This window comes from Perissodus microlepis, chromosome 17 (genome assembly GCF_051167445.1).
Source record: "Perissodus microlepis isolate ML-2025 ecotype Zambia chromosome 17, ASM5116744v1, whole genome shotgun sequence".
Classification (NCBI taxonomy): Eukaryota; Metazoa; Chordata; class Actinopteri; order Cichliformes; family Cichlidae; genus Perissodus; species Perissodus microlepis.
In genome coordinates this window covers 3,914,291-3,934,812 of record NC_140477.1, presented here as the reverse complement: position 1 = coordinate 3,934,812, position 20,522 = coordinate 3,914,291, and the positions used below count along the sequence as shown (strand labels likewise).

The 20,522-nt window shown below is 44.1% G+C and overlaps 1 protein-coding gene across 14 annotated transcripts in view; it reads right to left on the bottom strand.

Annotated features, from left to right (window-relative positions):
* sox5 (SRY-box transcription factor 5) overlaps positions 1-20,522 on the bottom strand; it is a 249,891-nt gene that overhangs the window by 24,221 nt on the left and 205,148 nt on the right. For 10 of the 14 annotated variants that reach the window (XM_084910906.1, XM_084910908.1, XM_084910915.1 and 7 more), the window contains 4 exons: positions 16,383-16,555; positions 15,050-15,118; positions 6,675-6,801; positions 3,027-3,112 (listed from right to left, as the gene is read on the bottom strand). In XM_084910906.1, coding sequence (XP_084767032.1) covers positions 3,027-3,112; positions 6,675-6,801; positions 15,050-15,118; positions 16,383-16,555 — 455 coding nt within the window. The remainder of the gene's footprint in view (positions 1-3,026; positions 3,113-6,674; positions 6,802-15,049; positions 15,119-16,382; positions 16,556-20,522) is intronic. The other 4 variants (XM_084910905.1, XM_084910914.1, XM_084910903.1 and 1 more) reach the window with 1 other exon arrangement.

Sequence of the window (20,522 nt, the reverse complement as noted above, 5' to 3'; positions counted from 1 at the left end):
GTTGATAACGTGCCAACAAAAGATTGTGGGGTTCTGTGTTTTGGCACTTGACAAGGAGTGGAGCCAAGGGGTAACCACAGCCACGACAGACTAAAAGCTGGCCACCCAAGACAACCAGTGGTGAAGCCTATTAGAGGCTACACTCATACTCATAAAACTAGAGTTACATAGAGTAACAGCTGAACAGTTTCTCTGTGGCTGTTGTTCCTACACAGACAGCTTAATAACACAACTGCTGTTAGACTACAGCTCTCTTCTAACAGCTTTATCAGCAATAAAAAAAAATCACATTAGCAACTGCTCAAAGTGTGAGCTACATAGAGAAGCTTAATATATGAGTGTATTTAAAGGAAGTATTCATGCCTGCATAGGCAAATAAGTGAGGGAGCAAAAAAAAAAAAAAAAAAAAAAATCCTGCACCTATACACTGGAAAAGGAAGAATATCCATAGCTCAGACTATACTGCTTACAGTTTCATCAATGCAAGCTGCTTGTACAGGAGCCGCTGCTGTTTTTAAACAATAACTTCAGTGATTTATTAGCAGAAAATTAAGAGGGATGTATAAAATTGCCAGGTATACAAATTTAAGCAAACTGAACCAGCAAGGTACCAAATGCAGTTTTTGATCCTATATTGTATCAGTGGGTGTATATAATATACCACTTTCCCCAAAGTGAGTCAGTCAGATGTGCTGTGATACCAAAGTTAACGACCTAAACCGGATCAATAGTGCTTAAGATAAGAAAGGCTCTTTGTGGACTGTCAAAAAAGCCCTTTAACTCCTTTTCAAATCAAAATATATTGGATTTGAATTTAATTCAATTTGGACAACAAATATAGATTCTTCATATTGTTGAAGACTAAACCTTACATCCCAGGCGCACGGGAAGTGCAGCATATGTGAGAAGCGTGTGTACAAACTGTAATCACTATGTTTGTGTGTGTGTGGTTCAAGTCCAGCCCACATGTTGAAATAACACACCCGTGGGCATGTCTGCATGTTCCCCTGAATGCACCTTAGTTTATTGTCCATTGTATCTGAAAATCTTTCATTTTCTGTCTTCATTTGTGTATGCGTGTCGGCTGAATGGGTTCACTCGTGTCTTCCCCGCCAAACCGCTGTGTTGCCGTGGCGACCCGAGGGCCGAGCTAACTGTCATGTCTCGTCTGGGCGACAGAAACACCTCCTTATCAAATGAGGGCGCAGAGACGATCCCAAAGGAAATCCATCCACATTGAGACATCTGTACTTGTGTTAGCCCTGGCAAATCCGTTTCTTTGTGACAAAGCCTTAATCTCAACGTGCGCCTGTGTTTGTGTGAGCGTGCATGTGTATTTCTCTTGGAGGATTGGAAGAAAGAAATCTGACTGAGTGAGATGGGTTTTCCTTTTTTTTTTGCACTTGTTGTGTTCTTTTGCCCCTCCCTGCTTGTGTGTGTGTGTCTGATTGCAAGGTGGACAAAGCTGTTCGACTGGAGATTTTGAGTGAGTCTGAACACAGTCGAACATATGGACAGCTAGATTGAGGCAGTGATAACAGACAGAGAAAATTATTCTGGGGCTAAACACAAACGTACACACACACACACACACACACAGGCGCGCGAGCAATAATGAAATCAGTGACGACAGCGGGGTCCGTTCTCCATGATAGAGTTACACAGCTATTCTATTCTCCCTGTAGTGTCTAGCATATGGAGCTGCACGTTTTGGCTGACAGGTGCAAATGTATTACACACCCTCTGTCTGACCTTTAACCCATATTTTCTCATCATTCCCCTTGCGTGTAAGTGAAAAGACGTGGAGAACTACATGAAAACATGTGTGTCAAATGCAGCTGTTTCTCTCAGATGTACACAGGTGGCCAAGTGTACTGAGGGTGAGCCCTGCACTGGTGCTTAATGTGTTTCAGACAGGCGAGTGAGAGGATGCCAGTGCAAGCTCTTAACCCCTCTGAGAGGGGGGCCCAAAGCCGACGTGGATCTCTGAGTTCTAGTCGTGTGTGTTTTTCTATGCAGGGCAGACAGTGGTCAAGATTACATAAGTGGCCTCCATAGGGGCACCTATTTTATATACACACAGAGGAAAAGCACGCATCTCATCCTCCTTTTAAGCTGGATAACAGATGTGAGCTTGTTTTCCCACCTGTGTTTTACCTTTCCCATTTAACTCTCTCTCATCTCTGGCCTGCTTTCGACAGAGTCCCCTGAGGTGCATGTAGATGTAAGCTGCCCCTTAAATCCTGGGTTCAACTTTGTCATAGTTTCCTTTGTTTGGTCAACATCTCCGAAACAGATAAAATGAAGAATTTGACAGTTTGGATACTTTTAAAAATCTCTACATGCAGTGAAAAGACACACTGATTGTCAAACAATGATTTAATGCTTCGACTTCTGGTTTGTGATGCAAAAAGTTCTGGACACTTCATTTTAAAGGCATGCTTGAGTACAGTGATCCAAACCTATTCCTTAGGTTAGAAATATCCCTCTTTTGGTTTATTCAGAGCCTTCGGTAACGTCTGTGCTGTTAAGGGAGATTGAAATGTCTTCAGCATCACCCCCAAATTACCTCTGACAGCCAATCTGAATATTTCTGTGCTCTACTCTGCATGCCGGCTCCCACTGAACTGCATCAACCACATTTTCTCCCTATCACAGGACAAAGCTGAGGGCTACGCTTACATTTGTCACATCTCTCTGTTTGTGTGTGCTTTTCTTTCCTGAGCGCTGATCATAAAGATCATGTTTTTGTGGGATCACTTTGGTGTCAACACTTTGGCTGAAAGTGACAGCTGCGCATCCCCCCCCTGTGGCTGTGTTTGTGGTCTTGTCTAGCTCAGTGGGCAGCAAAATGTGGTGTGAACACTGTCAGGGTTAGGGGAATTGTTCACAATGGCATCATCCCAGTGAGAAGAGAAACGTCTGTGATATATCTGAAGGTTTGTGGCTACTGCTGGAAGTCATTTTTATGTTTCTGGCCCCTAAGTTTATTTCTGAGAGATCAACTGTAGGTGCTATAGCCTTACCTGGAGCTGTAGGGGTCCCAGACCTGGTGTGGCGGCAGCAGCAGCAGCCATCGTTGTGGGGATGAGCTGGAGAGGGTAGGGGTCACCTGAAGGCAAGAATCACATTTTTTCTATATAAAATGAAATATCAAATTAAAAACAATGACTGCTTTCGAGCACTTTACACACCAATGGCACCTTATCCTCAATTTCTCCACCTCCCCCCTGTTAGACTAGGATGGATCTGTGACCCCTTCTCCACCCATGTCTCCATTTTCCTCTCCTATCAGCCTCCATCTCTCTTGTTCACTCTTTCCTCTCATCCTTTTGTTTTTCTCCTCCCTCTCATCCCGCTTTAGTCTCTTGCTCCCTCTGTCCTCACCCCCATAAACCCTCTCTCCCACCACCACCACCGCTGCCACCTGAGTCCCTTTCTGCAGCTGTTAAAGCCATCCTTTGTGTCCGCTGCCGGTAGGGCCCTAATGAAAAGCCTGATTGTGTGTCCTCCTCCTTAATACCCCCTGACAAAGAGCAGTGAGGTGAAGGGATTCTGATAAAGCCGGCCCCAGCACCGTAATTAAGAGCCGCGACTGCCGATTGCTGTTCTCCGCTCTCCCTTTTTTCCCCTCAACTGTCTGTTCTCCTGCTTTGTGGACACAGCGCTGCTTTCACTGCTCCCCTCACTCTTCTCCTTTGCTTCTTTCCTTCTTGGTGCCTTCTTCACAAGTTACTCACTACCTCTCCATTTTGTCTCTTCCTTTCCTTCATCCCTCTCTCGCCCTTCTGTCAGGAGTGATAAATCAAGAGATAGATGGATGAACAGGGCGGAAGAGATGACAGAAGCGAGGTGGAGAAAGAAAGGGGAGAAAGGGGCGAGTTTGGATTATTAGTTAGTAAGTGCAGATAGGCTGCACTGTAATTACTCAGAGAGAGAGAAAGAAAGAAAAAGAGGGACAGAAAGGTCAGAGATAACAGGAAAGAGAAGGTGGAGGGTGAGGGATAGCAGCGAGAGGAGCAGAAGGGAGAAAAGAAGAGGATACGGTGTTTAATTATGGTCATATTGTACAAACATGCTGGTTGAAAGCTCCGATGTGTATTTGAACTTGCTCTCTAACTAAAGAGGAGTCGGTGGACTAGATCGGGCTTTTGTGCTGATATCTAATCCAGGAAACTTCTTTCATCTGAAGAAAACTCGAGAAGCTTCTCAGGGCTTGACCTTGCATTTCTGACCTGAACCTTGAGCACAGTGATCAGCCTCTTGGCTCTATCTATTGTGTGTATTTGCCCGTGTACGTTTTGTGTCCTAGCTTGGCACAAGCCAGACTTTCCTTACAACATATTTTCCCATATATCTTCACTCTTAAAAATAACACACACAAAAAAGAAAAAAGAGGGTGAAAGCAAAGCTGAGACATTCCTTTGTCCAGTTGGGAAGGAGGGCAGGAGGGATTAAAGAATTATTTCAGGACTGTGTATTCTAGGAGATTGGTCTGTTCTCCTTGCTCCCTGGACAAACATGAGCCCAGTGGATATTTATGCTCCTCCTGGGGGTCGCTGTAACAAAAGGGAGAAGGACAGAGAAAAGCAAACATGTTGCTCTTGGCTCGGGGACAGCGACCTAGGGGACGAGGCTGAGATTTCTCACTGACAAACAGACGAAAGAGGGAGATGGATGAGGGCAAGCGATATATACAAAAACACTATCAGTGTCACTTTGATGTTACAATTTTGCACATTTTTTATTTTTAAAGAGGTATTATAGAATCTTTCAACATGAAAGCAACAGCGAGACGATGCAGTTTTCTTACCATAAAGAGTAAAGCTTTCTGTGTTACTTTTTTCTGAACAATTTCTCAAGTTACTCAGACTTCATTTTTGAAAAGAAAAACCTGTGTTTTGAACTTGGGATGTTTAGTTTAGGTTACTCATCTCTAAAACACCCTTTGAATCACTTTAGTCTCATCTCCAAATAACAAACAAATAAAACACAGTTTGTCAAACTTTAGAGCGGGAAACAGCATATTTAGGCCAAAGTTTTAAGTTTTTCCTGTTTACTCTGAAAGTTAAAGATATAAAACATGGCCAAAATTTCAAATAACAAAGTGATCTCTTAGTATGAAGTTGCACACTCAGACATGTTTTGATCCATATGATATCATAAAGAGTAAACATTAAATCAAAGATCTTTTATATGGTCATCTCAGCCTCTCCTCCAGACTCAAGCACAGAAATGCCACCCAGCTTCTGCTCAAAGCTTCTGTTTGAAAGTGCGAGCCCATCTGGGTTTAAGGAAGAAAATCGAAACTGGCACGTTTCAGACTGTGGATGAATTGAGGGGCCGCGTCAAGGTTTAGTATAAGATTAAAGAAGAGTATTTTGAACTGTTGTTCATGCAAAGCTACCCTAAAAATAGCTGGAATTAAGCTTCCAGCTTTTTTCAAAAAGTTACAACCATAAACGCAGGTATGTTTTGCACTTATTTATTCGTTATGCCTCCCTCGAAGATGCTAGCTGATTTCTTAAACTGCAGCGTGAAAAAAGACTGCGTTACTGTTCAAGTGCTTAAACAGGAGAGGCTTGGAATGCGCAGAAATCCATACTGTGCAAATAAAATGTGTTCTTGTCTTCCAAACTGCGAAGCGCCGTGAGAATATGTCAGCGCACAATGCTACACATGTCCTATTTAGAGCTTCACCACCAAACTACATCGACTCACAACAACTTTGAAAGTTGCCAGAGAGTTTTCTCAGGGGCGGCTTGGCCTGCCGCAGTGTGCCAGTCCGGTTGAAGTTGGCTGAGGCAGTGAAAAGACAAGCCCACTACTTGACAGGGTATTTACGTGGGCAGTGGGCGTGGGTGAAGATGGCACTAATTAAAATGGAATGGACTTGTTTGGGAAGCTGTGAAACTCTAAGTGGGGTGGGGTGGGGGGGGAGTATGCACGAGCCTGTGCGCACACTTACATATTTGTGTCTGATTTGTGTGTGTGTGTGTTTCTATTCCACAAAGCCATTTCTGGCTGCCTGGACGTGTGTGTGCGCGCGCACGCGTGTGTGTGGGGGCTGCTTTGGAAACATGTTCTGGCTGCGTCCCGTGTTAATGTGAGGAGAACCTGGGGCAGGTCACATTACCACCCTCCCTCCCCCCCCTTCTGCTAACCCCCCCCACTGTGCATTTATTCTCAGCATCCCCTGGCAAGCACCAACCTCTCCTTTTTTCCTCTCTCTCTCTCTCCATCTCTGTGTCTCTCTCTCTCTCTCTCTCTATCATGGTAAACAACACATTGCCACACAGCCGGAGCGTGATAGCCAAAAAAATAAATAAAAAAATTCTGCAGGACGCCTTCATTTTGTTGCTTTTATACATCAAAAAATAGATAAGACAAAAGGAAGGAGCCAAAAGGACTGAGTGAGAGAGGGAGAGAGAGATAAAGAGAGTGTAAACAGGAAGGGTGTATTTGGACTGGTTTTTCTATTAAGAGGGAGATGTTGTTATAGGGGCGAGCTCGTCTTTTGGGAAACAACCAGACTCCTTGTGTGGGAAAATGGTAGGACTCTACCTTGCTTGCTTGGTGAAAAACATGTGAAACATCACACATAAAAGCTACTCTGAAAGTTGCACCTATTCATGAATGTACAGCGTGTGTGTGCGCGCACGGATGCCACTCACTGCAGCCAGGCTTGTAGTTGAAGCCAGGGGGCATTAGGAAGCCCTGCTGGGCCGCAGCTGCCGCAAGAGTTCGCTGGTCTGGGGGAAAGACAGGAATCATCAGTGGAGGGAGTTGGCCCTGGACCTGCTGATGAAGGAGGGGGAAGAACAAGGGGGGAGGAAGTCGGAAAAGGGGGAAAAGAAAGGAAAATGAGAAGGCATAAACATTACGACCTGTCCATTTGTACAGCTCTTCATGTGTGCATGCGCTGGGAGCGATATGAACAATGCTGAAAATAAAGGTGTGTTTGCACAGTAACACAATCAAATGCATTCATATACATACACTGTATGCATGTAATCAATGCGGAACACACGGCTGTAAAGAGAGCATCATGTCATTTCAAACACAAAAAGCCACGTCACGAGGACAGTTCACTAAACTCTAACAACAGCTGGCCTTTTCGTTTTATTTGGAAGACAGTGCTCTCTTCCCTTCTCCCTGCATCAAACCTCCCACCAACCAAAACACACACTAACATACAAACACACAGACACAACGCTGTGTGCGCGCCTGTCGGCAGAGAGCCATACGACTTCATAAGGTTTCCAGGATTTTAAAAGGAGACGAAGGGAGAAAAAAAAGAAAAAAGAAAAAGAAAAAGAAGCTCCTCCGATGGGTGACTTTGGCAGGGATGACAGGAGAGAGAGAGAAGGAGAGAGAAGTAGGAGACAGATGGTTGCACTAAACAGCGTTCTGCCAAAAACAACACACAAAGACTTGCGCGTGATGGACTGACTGACAGTTTGAGAGGAAAGATAGGAGAAGATAAGGCGAGGAAGACAGGGAGAGTGGAAAAAGGTGGGAGAAGGAAGGAAATAATGGAGAGTTTCTACCTAAAGCTAAGGTGTAACGCAAGATGAAGAAAGCAAAGCATCCCAAAGCAAAGACGGTGAAATTGTTCTAAAAAAGTCAGAATTTAAAAAAATAATGCGACAATCTTGCGTAATCCTCTGAGCCAGCCCTAGGACACATCTTGCCCTCTTTGTTGTTTTTATTCAGTAACGAGAAGCATACAGTTTGTCTTTTTTCCATTGGCCACCAGTTTTTTGAATATTAAATGGCAAGATTACAACAATGCTGCGCCCACACTGTACTCAAATAAAATTAGAAGTACAAGAAGCAGGTCTTGGAAGTGTAATATATTTAATTAACAATTTCACAGCTTCTGTCAATTTAACTATACCTTTAATGATGTCTTTTTCTGTTTTACAGTATAAACAGATTTCTGTCAGGACCACTACAGTCAAAAGGAAGATTGTTTTTTCCATCTGCAGTAATTTGTATTTGGCAGTATGCCTCTGTTCCGGGACCTCCCTGTGCATTTGTGGAAAGACTAAATTCAGGAGTAGCTCAGAACAGAATAGGCATCAGTGACGTAACAGATGTGACACTGACTGAGTTTAAAAAGGGATGAAAGGAGGTGAAGTTGGGTTCCACAGCGGCTTGCAGAGGCCACAGCAACCAGGCTGATGATATGCAGCTTTCAAATATGCAAATACGATGCACAGAAAGCTATTAGCTGAGCCATCAGCTGATGTGACTGTCAATGAGAACAGCTGATCTGCCAGGGCTGATGCCTCAGGCTGACTGTGAAACCTGCCAGAACTAATGCTATGTTCAATTTAAAAGAAAAAAAGCAAAGGAAAGACAGGCATCCTGAAGTTTCCGTGTTAAACTGTGAGGCTTCCCCGCTTAAATCAAATCCCTGATAATGTCTTAAGGCCCATGACCTGCACATGTCTGGTTGCAAAGCACTTTGCTCCCTCTTTGCAACTAATCTCTCTTCCTCTTCTTCTGTCACTCTTATTTTGCCAGGAGACCAGAGAAGGTAATGGCTGAATAGGATAATGGGTGAGTAAAAGCTGACTGATGTGGAAAATTGATCTGGAATGAAGGAAATGGCTGCACAATCATAAAGAATGGTGGTGGTGCCACGGTACAATCGGGTAATGTCTCAGCAATGTGAGCCCTTTAAGTGGTTAGTGTTTGAGACAGGTAAATAGAAAAAAAAGAGAGAGAGAGTGGCTGTCGCTCAGTATCAACAGTGATTTTACAGTGTACTGTAAATTCCTGTGCGTGTGTGTGTGTGTTTCTGTGTCTCCTTCTCATCCCCCTCCTCCCGCTCCTGTGTGTGTCGGCACGCGGCAGCCAGCAGCACTGTAATCAAACTATCACAGCGCAGCTCCTGTTCCCCCCTTACACCAAAAACAATAATTACTCCACCATTTTGGTTAACCATAAACCGTCGTGCCGCCTGCGACGCACGATCAGAAGGGGGAGGCGTTCCAGAGCGACGCTCGGACAGGACCCCTGCGGGGACGAATCACAGACAGAACAGTTCTGCTTTGCCTTTCAGGCCTAATTGGACATATGCTGGAGTAGAGCTGGCTAGAAATGCTGTAATATACCGGAGGGAGGAGAGGGAAGGGGAGCAGAGGAGCAGAGTAAGATAAGTTTGAGGCAGATGTAGCACATATATACTATACATACACACACTAGTATATTTATATTGTGTGACTCAGTGTCTGCACATGACTTTGCTTCTTTCTTTGCCAATGAAAACGCCACAAAAAGCTACCTTCTCCTCTATATCATCCCCTCCTTTTCTAAATCTCAGAACAATATGCCTGCATACAATAGGCAGACATTAATCAGCCTACAGAACTGTTGCGCATTATGTACAGTATGAGTCATCACAATGGGATAAGAAGATCAGGAGGAAGAAGAACAAAGGGATGAGAAACAGAGACAAGAGTGAGATGGGGAATGGTTTATAGAGAACAATTCCCATACATAGGTTGCTCTCATAGTAGCTGAGTTAGTGTAACAGCTGCAGAGCTGATCAGTAGCAGCAATAGCCTAACGTGCTCACTGACACTCACACTTATCGACTTTCATAAGCCACACAAAGCAGGAAACGTGGGTCGCAGCAAGTTGAGCGAGGGACTCAAAAACTGAGAGAGTGTTTGTTTGTGGAGTGGCTATCACATAATACAGAGGATCAATCACTCTGATACTGTAGGAGCTTTCTTTCCCATTTAATATTGAATATACAATAATGCCTTAAAGCAACTCACGAGCTCTGCCTTGTGATCACACCGTAAACTTTGAAACCAACAAGAAGAAGAGGGAGGGAGAGTGCTATAAAAATCAGAGACAAAGATGAGCTGACAGAAGGAAAAAGAAAAGCGGGAGAAAGTAAGAGTAGGAGAAAGGGAGAGCAAGGCTGGATCTATCAGACAATCTCCAGATCTCACATAAAGGAAAAGGCACATCTTAAACAGCAGGAGCTTTGGGAATAATGCGCTCCTCAGCTTCTCTTTCACATCAGGCCCAAAGCGAACATGAAAACCTACAATACACACACACAAATCTTCACACTGCTACTGCTGACATGGAGAATAAGAGGCGCTGCCGCTTTCATCTGCAAACCCCACCTCCACACCCAAAACAGAAACCGGATCTGAAAAATGCCTCTAATCAGTGAAAGCTAAATGCAAAACAAAGAAAAAAATTACTCTAAGCAGAAGAAGAAGAAGGGAAAAAAAAATCACATATATTAAGAACAAGTGTGAAACTTTTTCTCGAGAAATTTCACAGGGGCAAAGGGGACGGAAAGAGAGAGAGAAGTTGACAATTCACCCTGGCGAGACAACTTCTCAGGAAATAAACAGCAGATAGAGAGAACAGAATGAACAAGAGAGGGAGAACGAGTGAGAGGAAGAGAGACGGAGAGGGGAGCAAGAGTTGGATAATTGGCAGCGAGTCGAGGCTGCGTTCACCACGCGCCAGGCGGCACAGCTTGAACTTAAAGCGCCGCTGCGGCATAATGAAGATGTGGCCGCTAATTAACATATGGGGTGCGAAACAGGTTGGTTGGCACGCGCTGCGCTAAAAACTCCAAGGTAAAGTTATTATTGGGGAGTAATTAGCTCTATGAAGTTAATGCGCCGAACAATAGCTGCCAGCGCCGCACAATATGGCTCGCATCTGAGCGCGCGAAAAAATAGCCCCCGCTAAAGTGCGAGTCCCACAGCTAAAATCTGTTGGCGACCATATGCTCCGGCAATTAATGCAAGACCTGTATGACCTATTGCTGAAGAGGGGATGTGCGAGCGATAGAACCAATAATTAATTTGGAGAGAGAGAGAGAGACCGAGAGAGAGAGGGGGAGCTGGCTTTTAATATTAGTCCATTAACTTTCTATGGACAGTGGGCTATTAGGCCAGTGTGCTGTGAATGTAAGGGCATGGTTCAGGTGGCAGTGCCACTGCAGGATGCACACACAGGTATATCTGTGCCTGAGAAAGTGTGTGTGTGTGTGTGAGAGAGAGAGCGAGAGGGTGGGCCTCAGTGGGAAAGGCTGTTTGGTTGCAGTCCAGTTTATCAGTGCATACGTGTGTGTGCATGCTGACACACAGTGTGTAAGGAAAACACAAATTACACTGGCTGCGGTGTAATGGGGGTGATTAAATAATTACACAGCCAATTGGGTTAGCTGCTCCTATGCAAAGACTACAGAGGTGCTCCTGTGTTACGTTCACGGTCTGCACCGTGTGTGTGGAAATCAATAAATGTTTTTCAATGTTTTTGTCTGCCTCTTCCCAACAATGAAAAACACAGATAGAGACAGGAGTTTGTGCTTGTGATTGCATCAGGTATTACACTTAGCTTTGTGTATGTGAGATTGAGTTACCAGTGTAGGATGGCCTTAATAGAGACCTTGTTAGCCGCTGTCGCTGCCAATTCTGGGCTCTCTTAAACCAGTCAAAGCATCAGGTGGCTTTACTCATTTTCTGATTTTTTTTCTCCTTTCTCTCTCTCTGCTCTGCTGCCTTTGACCTATAGCGGTAGTGATTCTTGATGAGATTAAAGACAGCACACAGGGGCAGCGCAACAGGAGCAGACACAGTTGAAAGTGTGTGTGTGAGTGCTTTGCATGAGTGAGTTTTGATTCATTAGGCAGGCCACACTTGTGTTCTCTCATCCCTCTGTTTCAATATATATTGTGCATTTGTTTCTGGCAATTCTATAAAAATGTGTGCGTGTTCTCAAGGTAAGCCCTGAGCCTCACGGCAGGTGAGCTGCTTTCATCCCTGTCGCGCTTCCTCGCACGGCAGCAACAGTCGTCCCCGGCAAACACCGGGGGGAGCCTCGGAGACAAGACGTTTAATTAGAATGAGACGAGACGAGAAGGAAAGTAAAGGGAAGTTTGAGAAAATGTGCTCACCCCTTCAAGCTTAACAAGAAGGCCCCTAGCAGGGGGTAGGAAAGTGTGTGTGCATGTGTTTTTGTGTGTCTTGTACGTCCTTATGTTCACACATGTTCCTGTTTTGGAATTTCTGTGTGGACAAGTTAGACTGAACCCTTGGAATGAACACAAAGTTTTATAACATAAAGGGTGTTTTTCCAAGGTCTCTGCTTAACCAGAGGGAAAGGTTTCGTCATGTTTGGGGTTTTGGTGTAGGATTATGGCAAAGTTAGAGATAACGTACGGTCAGGACTTCAATTAAAGGTTAGGTTTAGACGGTTTATCACAATAAAAGTAAGGGTTACATCCAGGGAAGATTGAGGATTAGGACAGTGTATGAAAGCTCACTCAAAAGTAAAACAATGTGAATGTGAGGGAGAGAGTGTGTGTGTATGTAGTGGATGATTAAAATTAATGGATTGTAAGTGATGCTAAATCATGGATCATTTCAGGTAGAATCAATTAGAGTGAGAAGACAGCCAATCACCGACTTGTGAAGACTAATGAGCGTCTACACAATGAAGGCGCACATGTGCGTGTGCTGCTCATACTGTATGCCATTAGCCTCTGCTGCTGTTATGCCCGTCTGTGCAAATGAACTTTCTTACACCGCATTCGGCGAGTGCTGCTGGCCTAAATAGCGAACGCTAACACGCATATCACTAGCCTGAGAGGGAAAAAAAGAGAAAAGAAAGCAGACACAAGGACAATAAATAATTTGTCCTCTTTTCATGAAGGATGTGTGTCACTCTCCTCTCTTTTTCATGAGCTTGATTATTCGTTTCATTTCATCACCTCTTCCAAGTGGACGGTTGAAAGCATTCTTCACAGGCCTTTGGGGGTTCAAGTCTAACAAAGCCAAGGACGGAGACACACAAACACACACACACACACACGAAGGGACAGCTGAACTCAGCCTTGTTAGGGGGAAATGCAATCACAAGGGGCTTATCATACAGACACAAAACACACATACACGTACATACACACCCCAACACACTGAACCTGGTGCCCTCTCTCTGGCAGGCCATTGTATTGTGGGATTGTGTGGACAATCTCTTCATGAATGATTAAGCAGTGTATTTCTCAACCAAGTCTTTGATGATGAGTGTGTGTTTGATCATCGAGCGAGTGTGCAGCACTCTCCACGACCGCTTGTGATATGTGTGAACGGGCAAGGGACGGCGTATATTTTGGATGTTTGTCTGTGTATTCGCATACTTTGTTGTGTGCAACATATATGTGGATGTCTAAGTGTTTTGAGCTGCTGTGATGAGCGCCTGTTGATTGTGTGTCTCTCTTAACGAGGCTGCCTACAGCTGCCCCTGCTTGTGAGAAACTATTGTTGGGCCCGTTCAATGGAGAGACGCTTGTTTGGGAAAAGGTTGCAAAGTCATGGGAAAAGAGAGCTTTGTCTCGGCGGGGTCGTGAGGGAGTGAATCATGAGCGGACGTGTTTATGGCTTCACACACACAGCTGTAGTGCGCGCGCACACACACACACACAAGCGCATGGGTTAAGAAACGAACGCATGGAGAAGGCACAGAGAACTCCTCAGATGCAAACATGTGCTCGCTTTTTTGTCAGAGAGACAAAACGCGGACAATTAAGAATTTAATTCGCATAAAGCAAATAAACACAGCTGCTTTACACAGTATCGTGGACACACACAGACACACGTCCTACACACATGCTATCACAAGGTTTCTTATCACACAAACCGTGTATGGCTAAACTCTCAGGGGAAAGGGAGTGTGTGTGTGTGTGTGTGTGTGTGTGCGCTTTCTTGGACAGGGTGTCTCTTTATGATACAAAGCCCAGCTTTCTCAGCTTAAAATTCAGTGTCATCTGCCTTTACAAAGGGCTGGGCTATTCGTTCCAAGCCACCTGGACCAAAATAGAGGCTCCAGTGTATGGACCCAAAAGTACAATACTTCCATTTTTAAGTGTTACATATATAAACCCACCCATTTTCTCAAGCCGAGGACCAGGCTCACATTCAAAGGGACTTTTAATTTGAATTACTTTGCAGTTTTATTTGACTTTACTGGCTATTTAACATTCATTTTTACACACCACATGATAAGATTTGGCCATTACTAAATAAAGGCCTATTGATTTTGCATTTCGTAGGATTCTGTGGTGAAGAAAGTGCCTTACAAATCTCCTTTGAAGCGAGAACATAAACAAGTATCTCATACAACCACCCAACTCAAAAACATCACACAATTTTAATCAGATCTACAACTGAAACGTTTATTTTTTTTAACACAGGGTACTACTTGGCCTGCAGTATGAGAGTGTGAGGTTTCTCATTTTATTATTATTATTATTTTGCAGTGTTAAGAGTGTTTCTGGCATCAACCTCTGTTCAAAAGGGGAAAAAAGTGTGAGTCGTAGCAACCAGGTTAATCAGGTAGGGGCATAGCTATGCACAAAAAGAGCAAGGATGCCATATTGGACAGTATAGTTTCTATGGGTTTGCAGTCATACAAAAGTCAACAATGTGGAACTTTCCTGCAGAGCTGTGCCGAGGTGTGTGTGTGTATTTGTACTTTAGAACGTAACAGCCTTGAAATAATCAGAAAATAAGGTTTTACTTGTCTGAGTCTCTCTTTCACTCTTGCTACCATTATCTAGGTTGATTAGCCGGTGCTGTATTCCTTTAACAGTCACTCTCAGACACAATGGAGTAAACATCAGAAAAGTGGACTTCACCAACAGTGTGACAAGCAAGTTGGATTTATATAATAATCACTTAAACCACACATACTGCCAACAGAGTACTTTTGATTTTTCCAAGCAGACCGACCTATTTTTAAGTGATTACACAGGTTGTGTATGAGTGTATGTTAGAGGAGGAGGGGTCACCATTATAAGTCAACGTTGATTCAGGCCCCAAATGCTGATGGCTGAGCATAGAAAAGCTGCAACAATCACAATCACAAAATTGCTATTGTGGGTGATGCCGACACGCGCGCAGACATACTCGCACACTCACACAAACCCAACACACAAAGGGCACATACACAAACATGCGCGCACATCATATGGATGGCCATGCAGACAAGCTGGCCTCACCTGGATTTGTTGCTGCAGGAGGTTGATTTTGTGTTGCTGCTGTAGAAGCTGCTGCTGTTGCCGGGCAATCTGTGGACAGAGCACACCATGCGCTTTTAGAACTGCATACAAAGTGCATGCGTGTGCGTTCGTGTGTGCAGAGCCTGTGGGAGATGCGACACATCTGCAGGTCTCTGATGCCCCAGTTGCACGACAGAGGGTCAGTGCCCTGGTATGAAATATTAAAAAGCTCATTTCATATGGACTCAACACCGACCCACTTACTGACATGCTGACAACTGACTGCTTTTGATATACTGATGTTAGCTGAAAATAATGAGCACACAATTTTTAACAGTTAGCCTCATAGGATAATTTAAAGCTGCTTGTTTTCACTTATGTGACTGCGTCTTTTATTTAACTAGGAAAGAATTACACAATGAGAATGAATGTGAAATTTGGCTTCTACAATCCTAGAAAACAGACAAAAATACAAATACTTTTGTTCTTGAAAGGTAATTTGGTACTTTCTTTACCTTTACCTTTTGTTTTGCATTCAAAACAATGCTTTCAATGAAACACAACAGCTACAGCGAAAACATAAGTAACTTTTGAGCTGAAACTCCAGCAACTCCTAAAAAGAAATGGAGAAACACAAGAATTCACATAGAGTACAGTCTTCATAATGTCAGAGTCATTCACTGTGTGCTGGTGCAGGACGAAGCCAGGAGCACTGTAATGCATTGTGTTTGTCACAGGTGATTTGTCCTTACAGCTGTATTTCTGTGTGTGTGTGTGTGTGTGTGTGTGTGTGTGTGTGTGTGTGGGCCCATCCTTCTCTTTGTAAAACCAAGCCTTCCAGGAGCAAAAAAGCATGGCAAAAAAAGGGAAACCCTTCTCTATGCAAATACCTGGCAGACTCTCGCCTGGGAGCTGGGAGTGTGTGTGCGTGTATGTCTCTTCTACATCCGCTCCAACACTACATACCCTCAGCTGATTCCTGTGTAATGTCCTTGTGTTTAAGCTGCCAAAGGCGCATGTCTCTGGCTGCTTGAACGCTGCATGAGATGTGTGTGTGTGTGTGGAAGAAAGAGCGTGCAGGGGACAGAAAATCCTGTGATTTGTTGCTTTTCAAATCCACCTTCTGTTGTAGACCTATAAGATGCATTTTAAACAGTACTGACCTTTGAAGTTTACATTTTGCAATGCGATCAATCAAACAATGTGCTCCATATACCAAGTAATGGAGACTGAATGGCTTGTTAGTATGGACATTTTTTTTCTTTTTGCAGCATAGGCATGGAGTAAACGCCATTTCCAAATGAGGCCCTTCACATGCACCGTGCTCCTATACCTGATCCTGCTGCTGCTTGGCGAGCTCCATCTGCTGCCTCTGCTTCTCCATCTGTGAGGCGGCCAGCTTCTTCTGCTCCTCATGGGCCGCCAAGAGCTGCTCCCTCAGGCTGCTCAACTGGCCAATCATGCCCATGAGTTGGCGCTCTTTCTCCGCCAGGCTGTCTGGGGTACCTAAAGGGCAAGAGTGAAGAAGGGGGGGCAACAGAGGTCAAAGGTGATATGAAATAAGCAGTACTCTGCTAAGGTTACCCCGTGCTTTTTGAAATTCCACTTCCAGTTTTTAGACTTGATATTTCCTTTGTTAAATTAGAAACAGGCTGATTACAGCTGGATGAGTCCGAGCACCTCAAATATTAAAAGGAACCCTGTAGTTTACTGTTTTTTCCAGTTTTTGTAAATTAAAATGGCTATACAAAGGATGGCATGAATCATTGGGGTTGAAGTCAGGGTCAGAGAAACCAAAAAGAAAAAACAGAGCAAAGCTATCCATGACTTGTTAGCTGACTTAATATATGACTGGTTAGGGGCTTTGAATGGTAGAAGGGGGCATGTCAAAGGAAGATGGGTAAAGTGCAGTTTGTGTGCAGCAGGGTTGTAAAACCAGATGTTGACTCACTCTCCTGGGCACAGAAGGCCAGCAGTGATTAATCAAGCCACATCCATCACCGCCTTTATTGCCGTATTGAAATAAAGAAAATAAAGCTGGCTGAGGAAGTATTTGTAAACAGGCAAAATGTGGTGGGAAGAAGAGGCAAAGCAAATGTAATGTCTGAGCCAGAATCGTACGTTTACCAAACAAAACGAATCTTCAGCCAGGTTTGCAAATTGACATTCTTCACTAAAACTTAAAGTACAATCAATATTTATCCGATTGGTGCTGAAATATGGATAAATTTGGAAGTGCTCCGTAGCAGTATTGAGTTGTATTTTTTTTTTTTTCTATGAGTGTGCTTGTGAGAAAAAGAGAAGGAAAAGAGAGAAAAGGAGAGTGTGTCTGGTCTGTGTTTACCCTGCAGTCAGCCAACCTCCTGCTCACATTTAGCATGGCCTGACCTTTGACTCCTTAGATCCTGACATACCAGCTCCATTACAAACACACATACACACACATGCGCGCGCTTCCACACAAGGCCTAAATCATTCAACAGGATGTAGTTAGAGAGAGGCACACGGAGGCAAAATCAGTATGTGTGTGTGCGCCCATGTCTGGTCATATATATTGATGTTTGCCTACATGCCTTTGTTGTGTGTGCGTGTGCGTGTGTGTGTGTGTGTGTGTGCGCGCGTGTGTGTGCGTGTGCATGAGAGTGTGGAACAGCACAATCCCCCATTGTTCTTCAGCTGCTACCTTTAACAGGGCCACATTCCTGCACCAGTCAAACCAGATGAGGACGAGAAAAGAGGGAGAAAGAGAAGGAAACGGGAGAAAAGAAAGAGAAGCACAGCAGGGGATGAAAGAGGGGAGCCAGAAGACAAGATCTGTGTCGGGGGGGGGGACGTAGGCCATGTCTGCTGACCTGGCCTTTGACCGCTCAGGAAGGTGAGAGCCATCCATTTGTCTTCCCCTGTTGGTAGCTGCCGCCTCACCCACCGCCACCCCCACTGCACCCACCGACACCCCCTTTCCCCCCGCTTCTCCCTCACTTCCCCCCGCGCTCCATCCATCCGCCAACAATGAACAATAAAGGCAACTGTCGGGAGCACTGGTCGCTGGAAAAATAAACACGCCGCTGTCCTAACTCACAGACTCACCTTTGTAGAGCCAGAATGTATATGTGTGTGTGTGTGTGTGTGTGTATGTGTGTGTAGCCAAAGCTGACCAAGACAAGAAAGAGCCTTGTGTTACAAACGCTGGCATGTTCAAACGGAGGGGTGAAGGGGTGTGAAGGAAGGGGAGAAAAAAAAAAGAAAAAAAAAAGAAAAAAAAGAGGCTAAGAGGGGGGTTGCAAAGGTGAAAGGATGGATCAAAGGAGGCTTTTTATTGTAGGGCTTTCTTGTTAGGGTTAGCCTCCCTCTGCACACACACCCACACATATAGAAAATTGGTTCCAAACAGTGAGCGCGTGCATGCTGATGTGAACGGACATTCCTAGAACCAGGAGCCTGGAAGACGGTCCTCGTTCTTTTTCTGCAAGCTGTTTCCAGCTCCCCTCTAACGCTGGGGAAAACGACACGCTCAGTAACTGAGACGAGATGTCGAAAATCTCCAACGCCGACATGAGGCGCCCCCGTCTTTTGCTTCTCATTTCTTCCCATTCACACTTTGAGAATTTCTGTGGTCACCCCATAAATCAGCTCGCGTTGCCTTGTTTCTTCAGCTGCTGCGAGGCAGGCAGGTGGATCGATAACTGGTTTCCTCCATTGGTTTACACACATTTCTCCTTAGGCTGATTGCCACGGCCTGAGCTTACCTACAAACTCCCCAAACCGACACCACCTCTCTCCCTTTTCTCTCTCTCTCACACACGCACACACTCGTGCGCAGGGTAATTAACCAATTTGTAACAATGTAATACTTGTCACTGTGTTCGGTGCTAATTAATGACCCCGGCTACACTGATAACTCCCCCTGGGTAAGTAAGGAGGAGTGGGGATGAGATGGCCAGGGAGGAAGGGAGAAAGAAGAGGAGGAAATGGATTATAGATGTGAAGTAGAATAAGAGAATGCAGAACATATGCAAAGAAGTATATTTACTTGGACACAAGAACTTAATTTCTCTGAATAATCAAATTAGTTGATATCATCAAGTCAATACTAAGGTGAGAAATTAAGGTACTTAACATGGTGGGTGTTTTGTGGTAGTTTGTAGTAATAAAAACCAGAAGAATTGGTTATCCTAATAAAGTTACTTATAGTCAGACCATTCTATTGGATTTATTGTTTATTTAAAGATAAATGAGGAGTTTAAAATGCACATAGTAAGTACATTATTAGGAATACCACTGTTGCTCCTGCTAGCTGTGTGTGTACCTGCCTGATCCTGTTTGCCTAATTTGTTTTAGGAAGACCAGTCAACAATTACCTTCTCCTGACCGGTCAGTGGAACCAAGTGAAACTCCTCCAACTCTCTTGCTCTCTCTCAGCCAGTATCCACACAATATTAGCTGTTCCTTTTAATTGTCGTAATGACTTTAAACCTGGTTTTGTCTCATTACGTATGGGTGGTGTACAGAATGAACCTAAAGTACCTAGATGGTCATATTAAACCAGAGTAAAGACAATAAAGATAACAAGGTCAGTGAATAAGTAATCTTTATGAGCCAAAAGCTTAGGTTTAACACTCCTCCAGAAGCTGTGTTTCAGGCAGTGTTTCTATTCTTCAGCCAAAGGAAGAGGATACCTCGGGTATCTAATCTCAGAGTCCAGAAGCCTAAACTACCTGGTGTTTGCGAGGGTCAGCCAATCACAGAAAAATGGCTTCAAGTACAAAGCTACTATTTAAGACTATAAATGGCACCAGTTTATTTTCTTTTTCTTGCTTTTCTCTTCCTTTCTTTTGAGCAGCTAAGCAAAGCAATCATTTCACACTTTGGAACTGGACTTTACAGTGTCTGTACGGTACGACTGAATTCCATCATTGTGTATCCAAGCTTTAATCAGATTCACACAACTTTATTGTAAAAAGGAATGCAGTGTAGAGATAAATATTTAGCAGAGATTTCAAGCAGAAGTTAAAAAGAAAAAGCAAACAGCTGTACAAAGATTATCCCCCCCCCCCCAAAAAAAAAGAGATTGGTGCAGCTTTAAAAGTCTCTGGTATGGGGTTTAAGCATTTCCCCTCATATAAACGTAATGATGAATAAAAATGTTATCCAGATTTTAAGCAATTGTTCTCATCTATGCTGTCACTTTTTAGTGTGGGGGAGCGACGTTAATAGCATAACACCGTGGGGAGATTTATTCCAGGACTATGAGTTCCATAATTGTGTGTATGTGTATCGCAATGTGAACCGCATGGGGCCTTTTTACCAATGTTTCTTCTCAATAAAGCCAACGGAGCAGGAGGCAGTGGCTCACTTTGTTCCCCACAAAATGCTCTTCAATGGAATTCGATGGGGGCAAAAAAACAAAAATCAAGAGATGCGCTGACAGTGTGAGAGCAATGTGTGCGCTCACCTACACACTGACACTATTAAA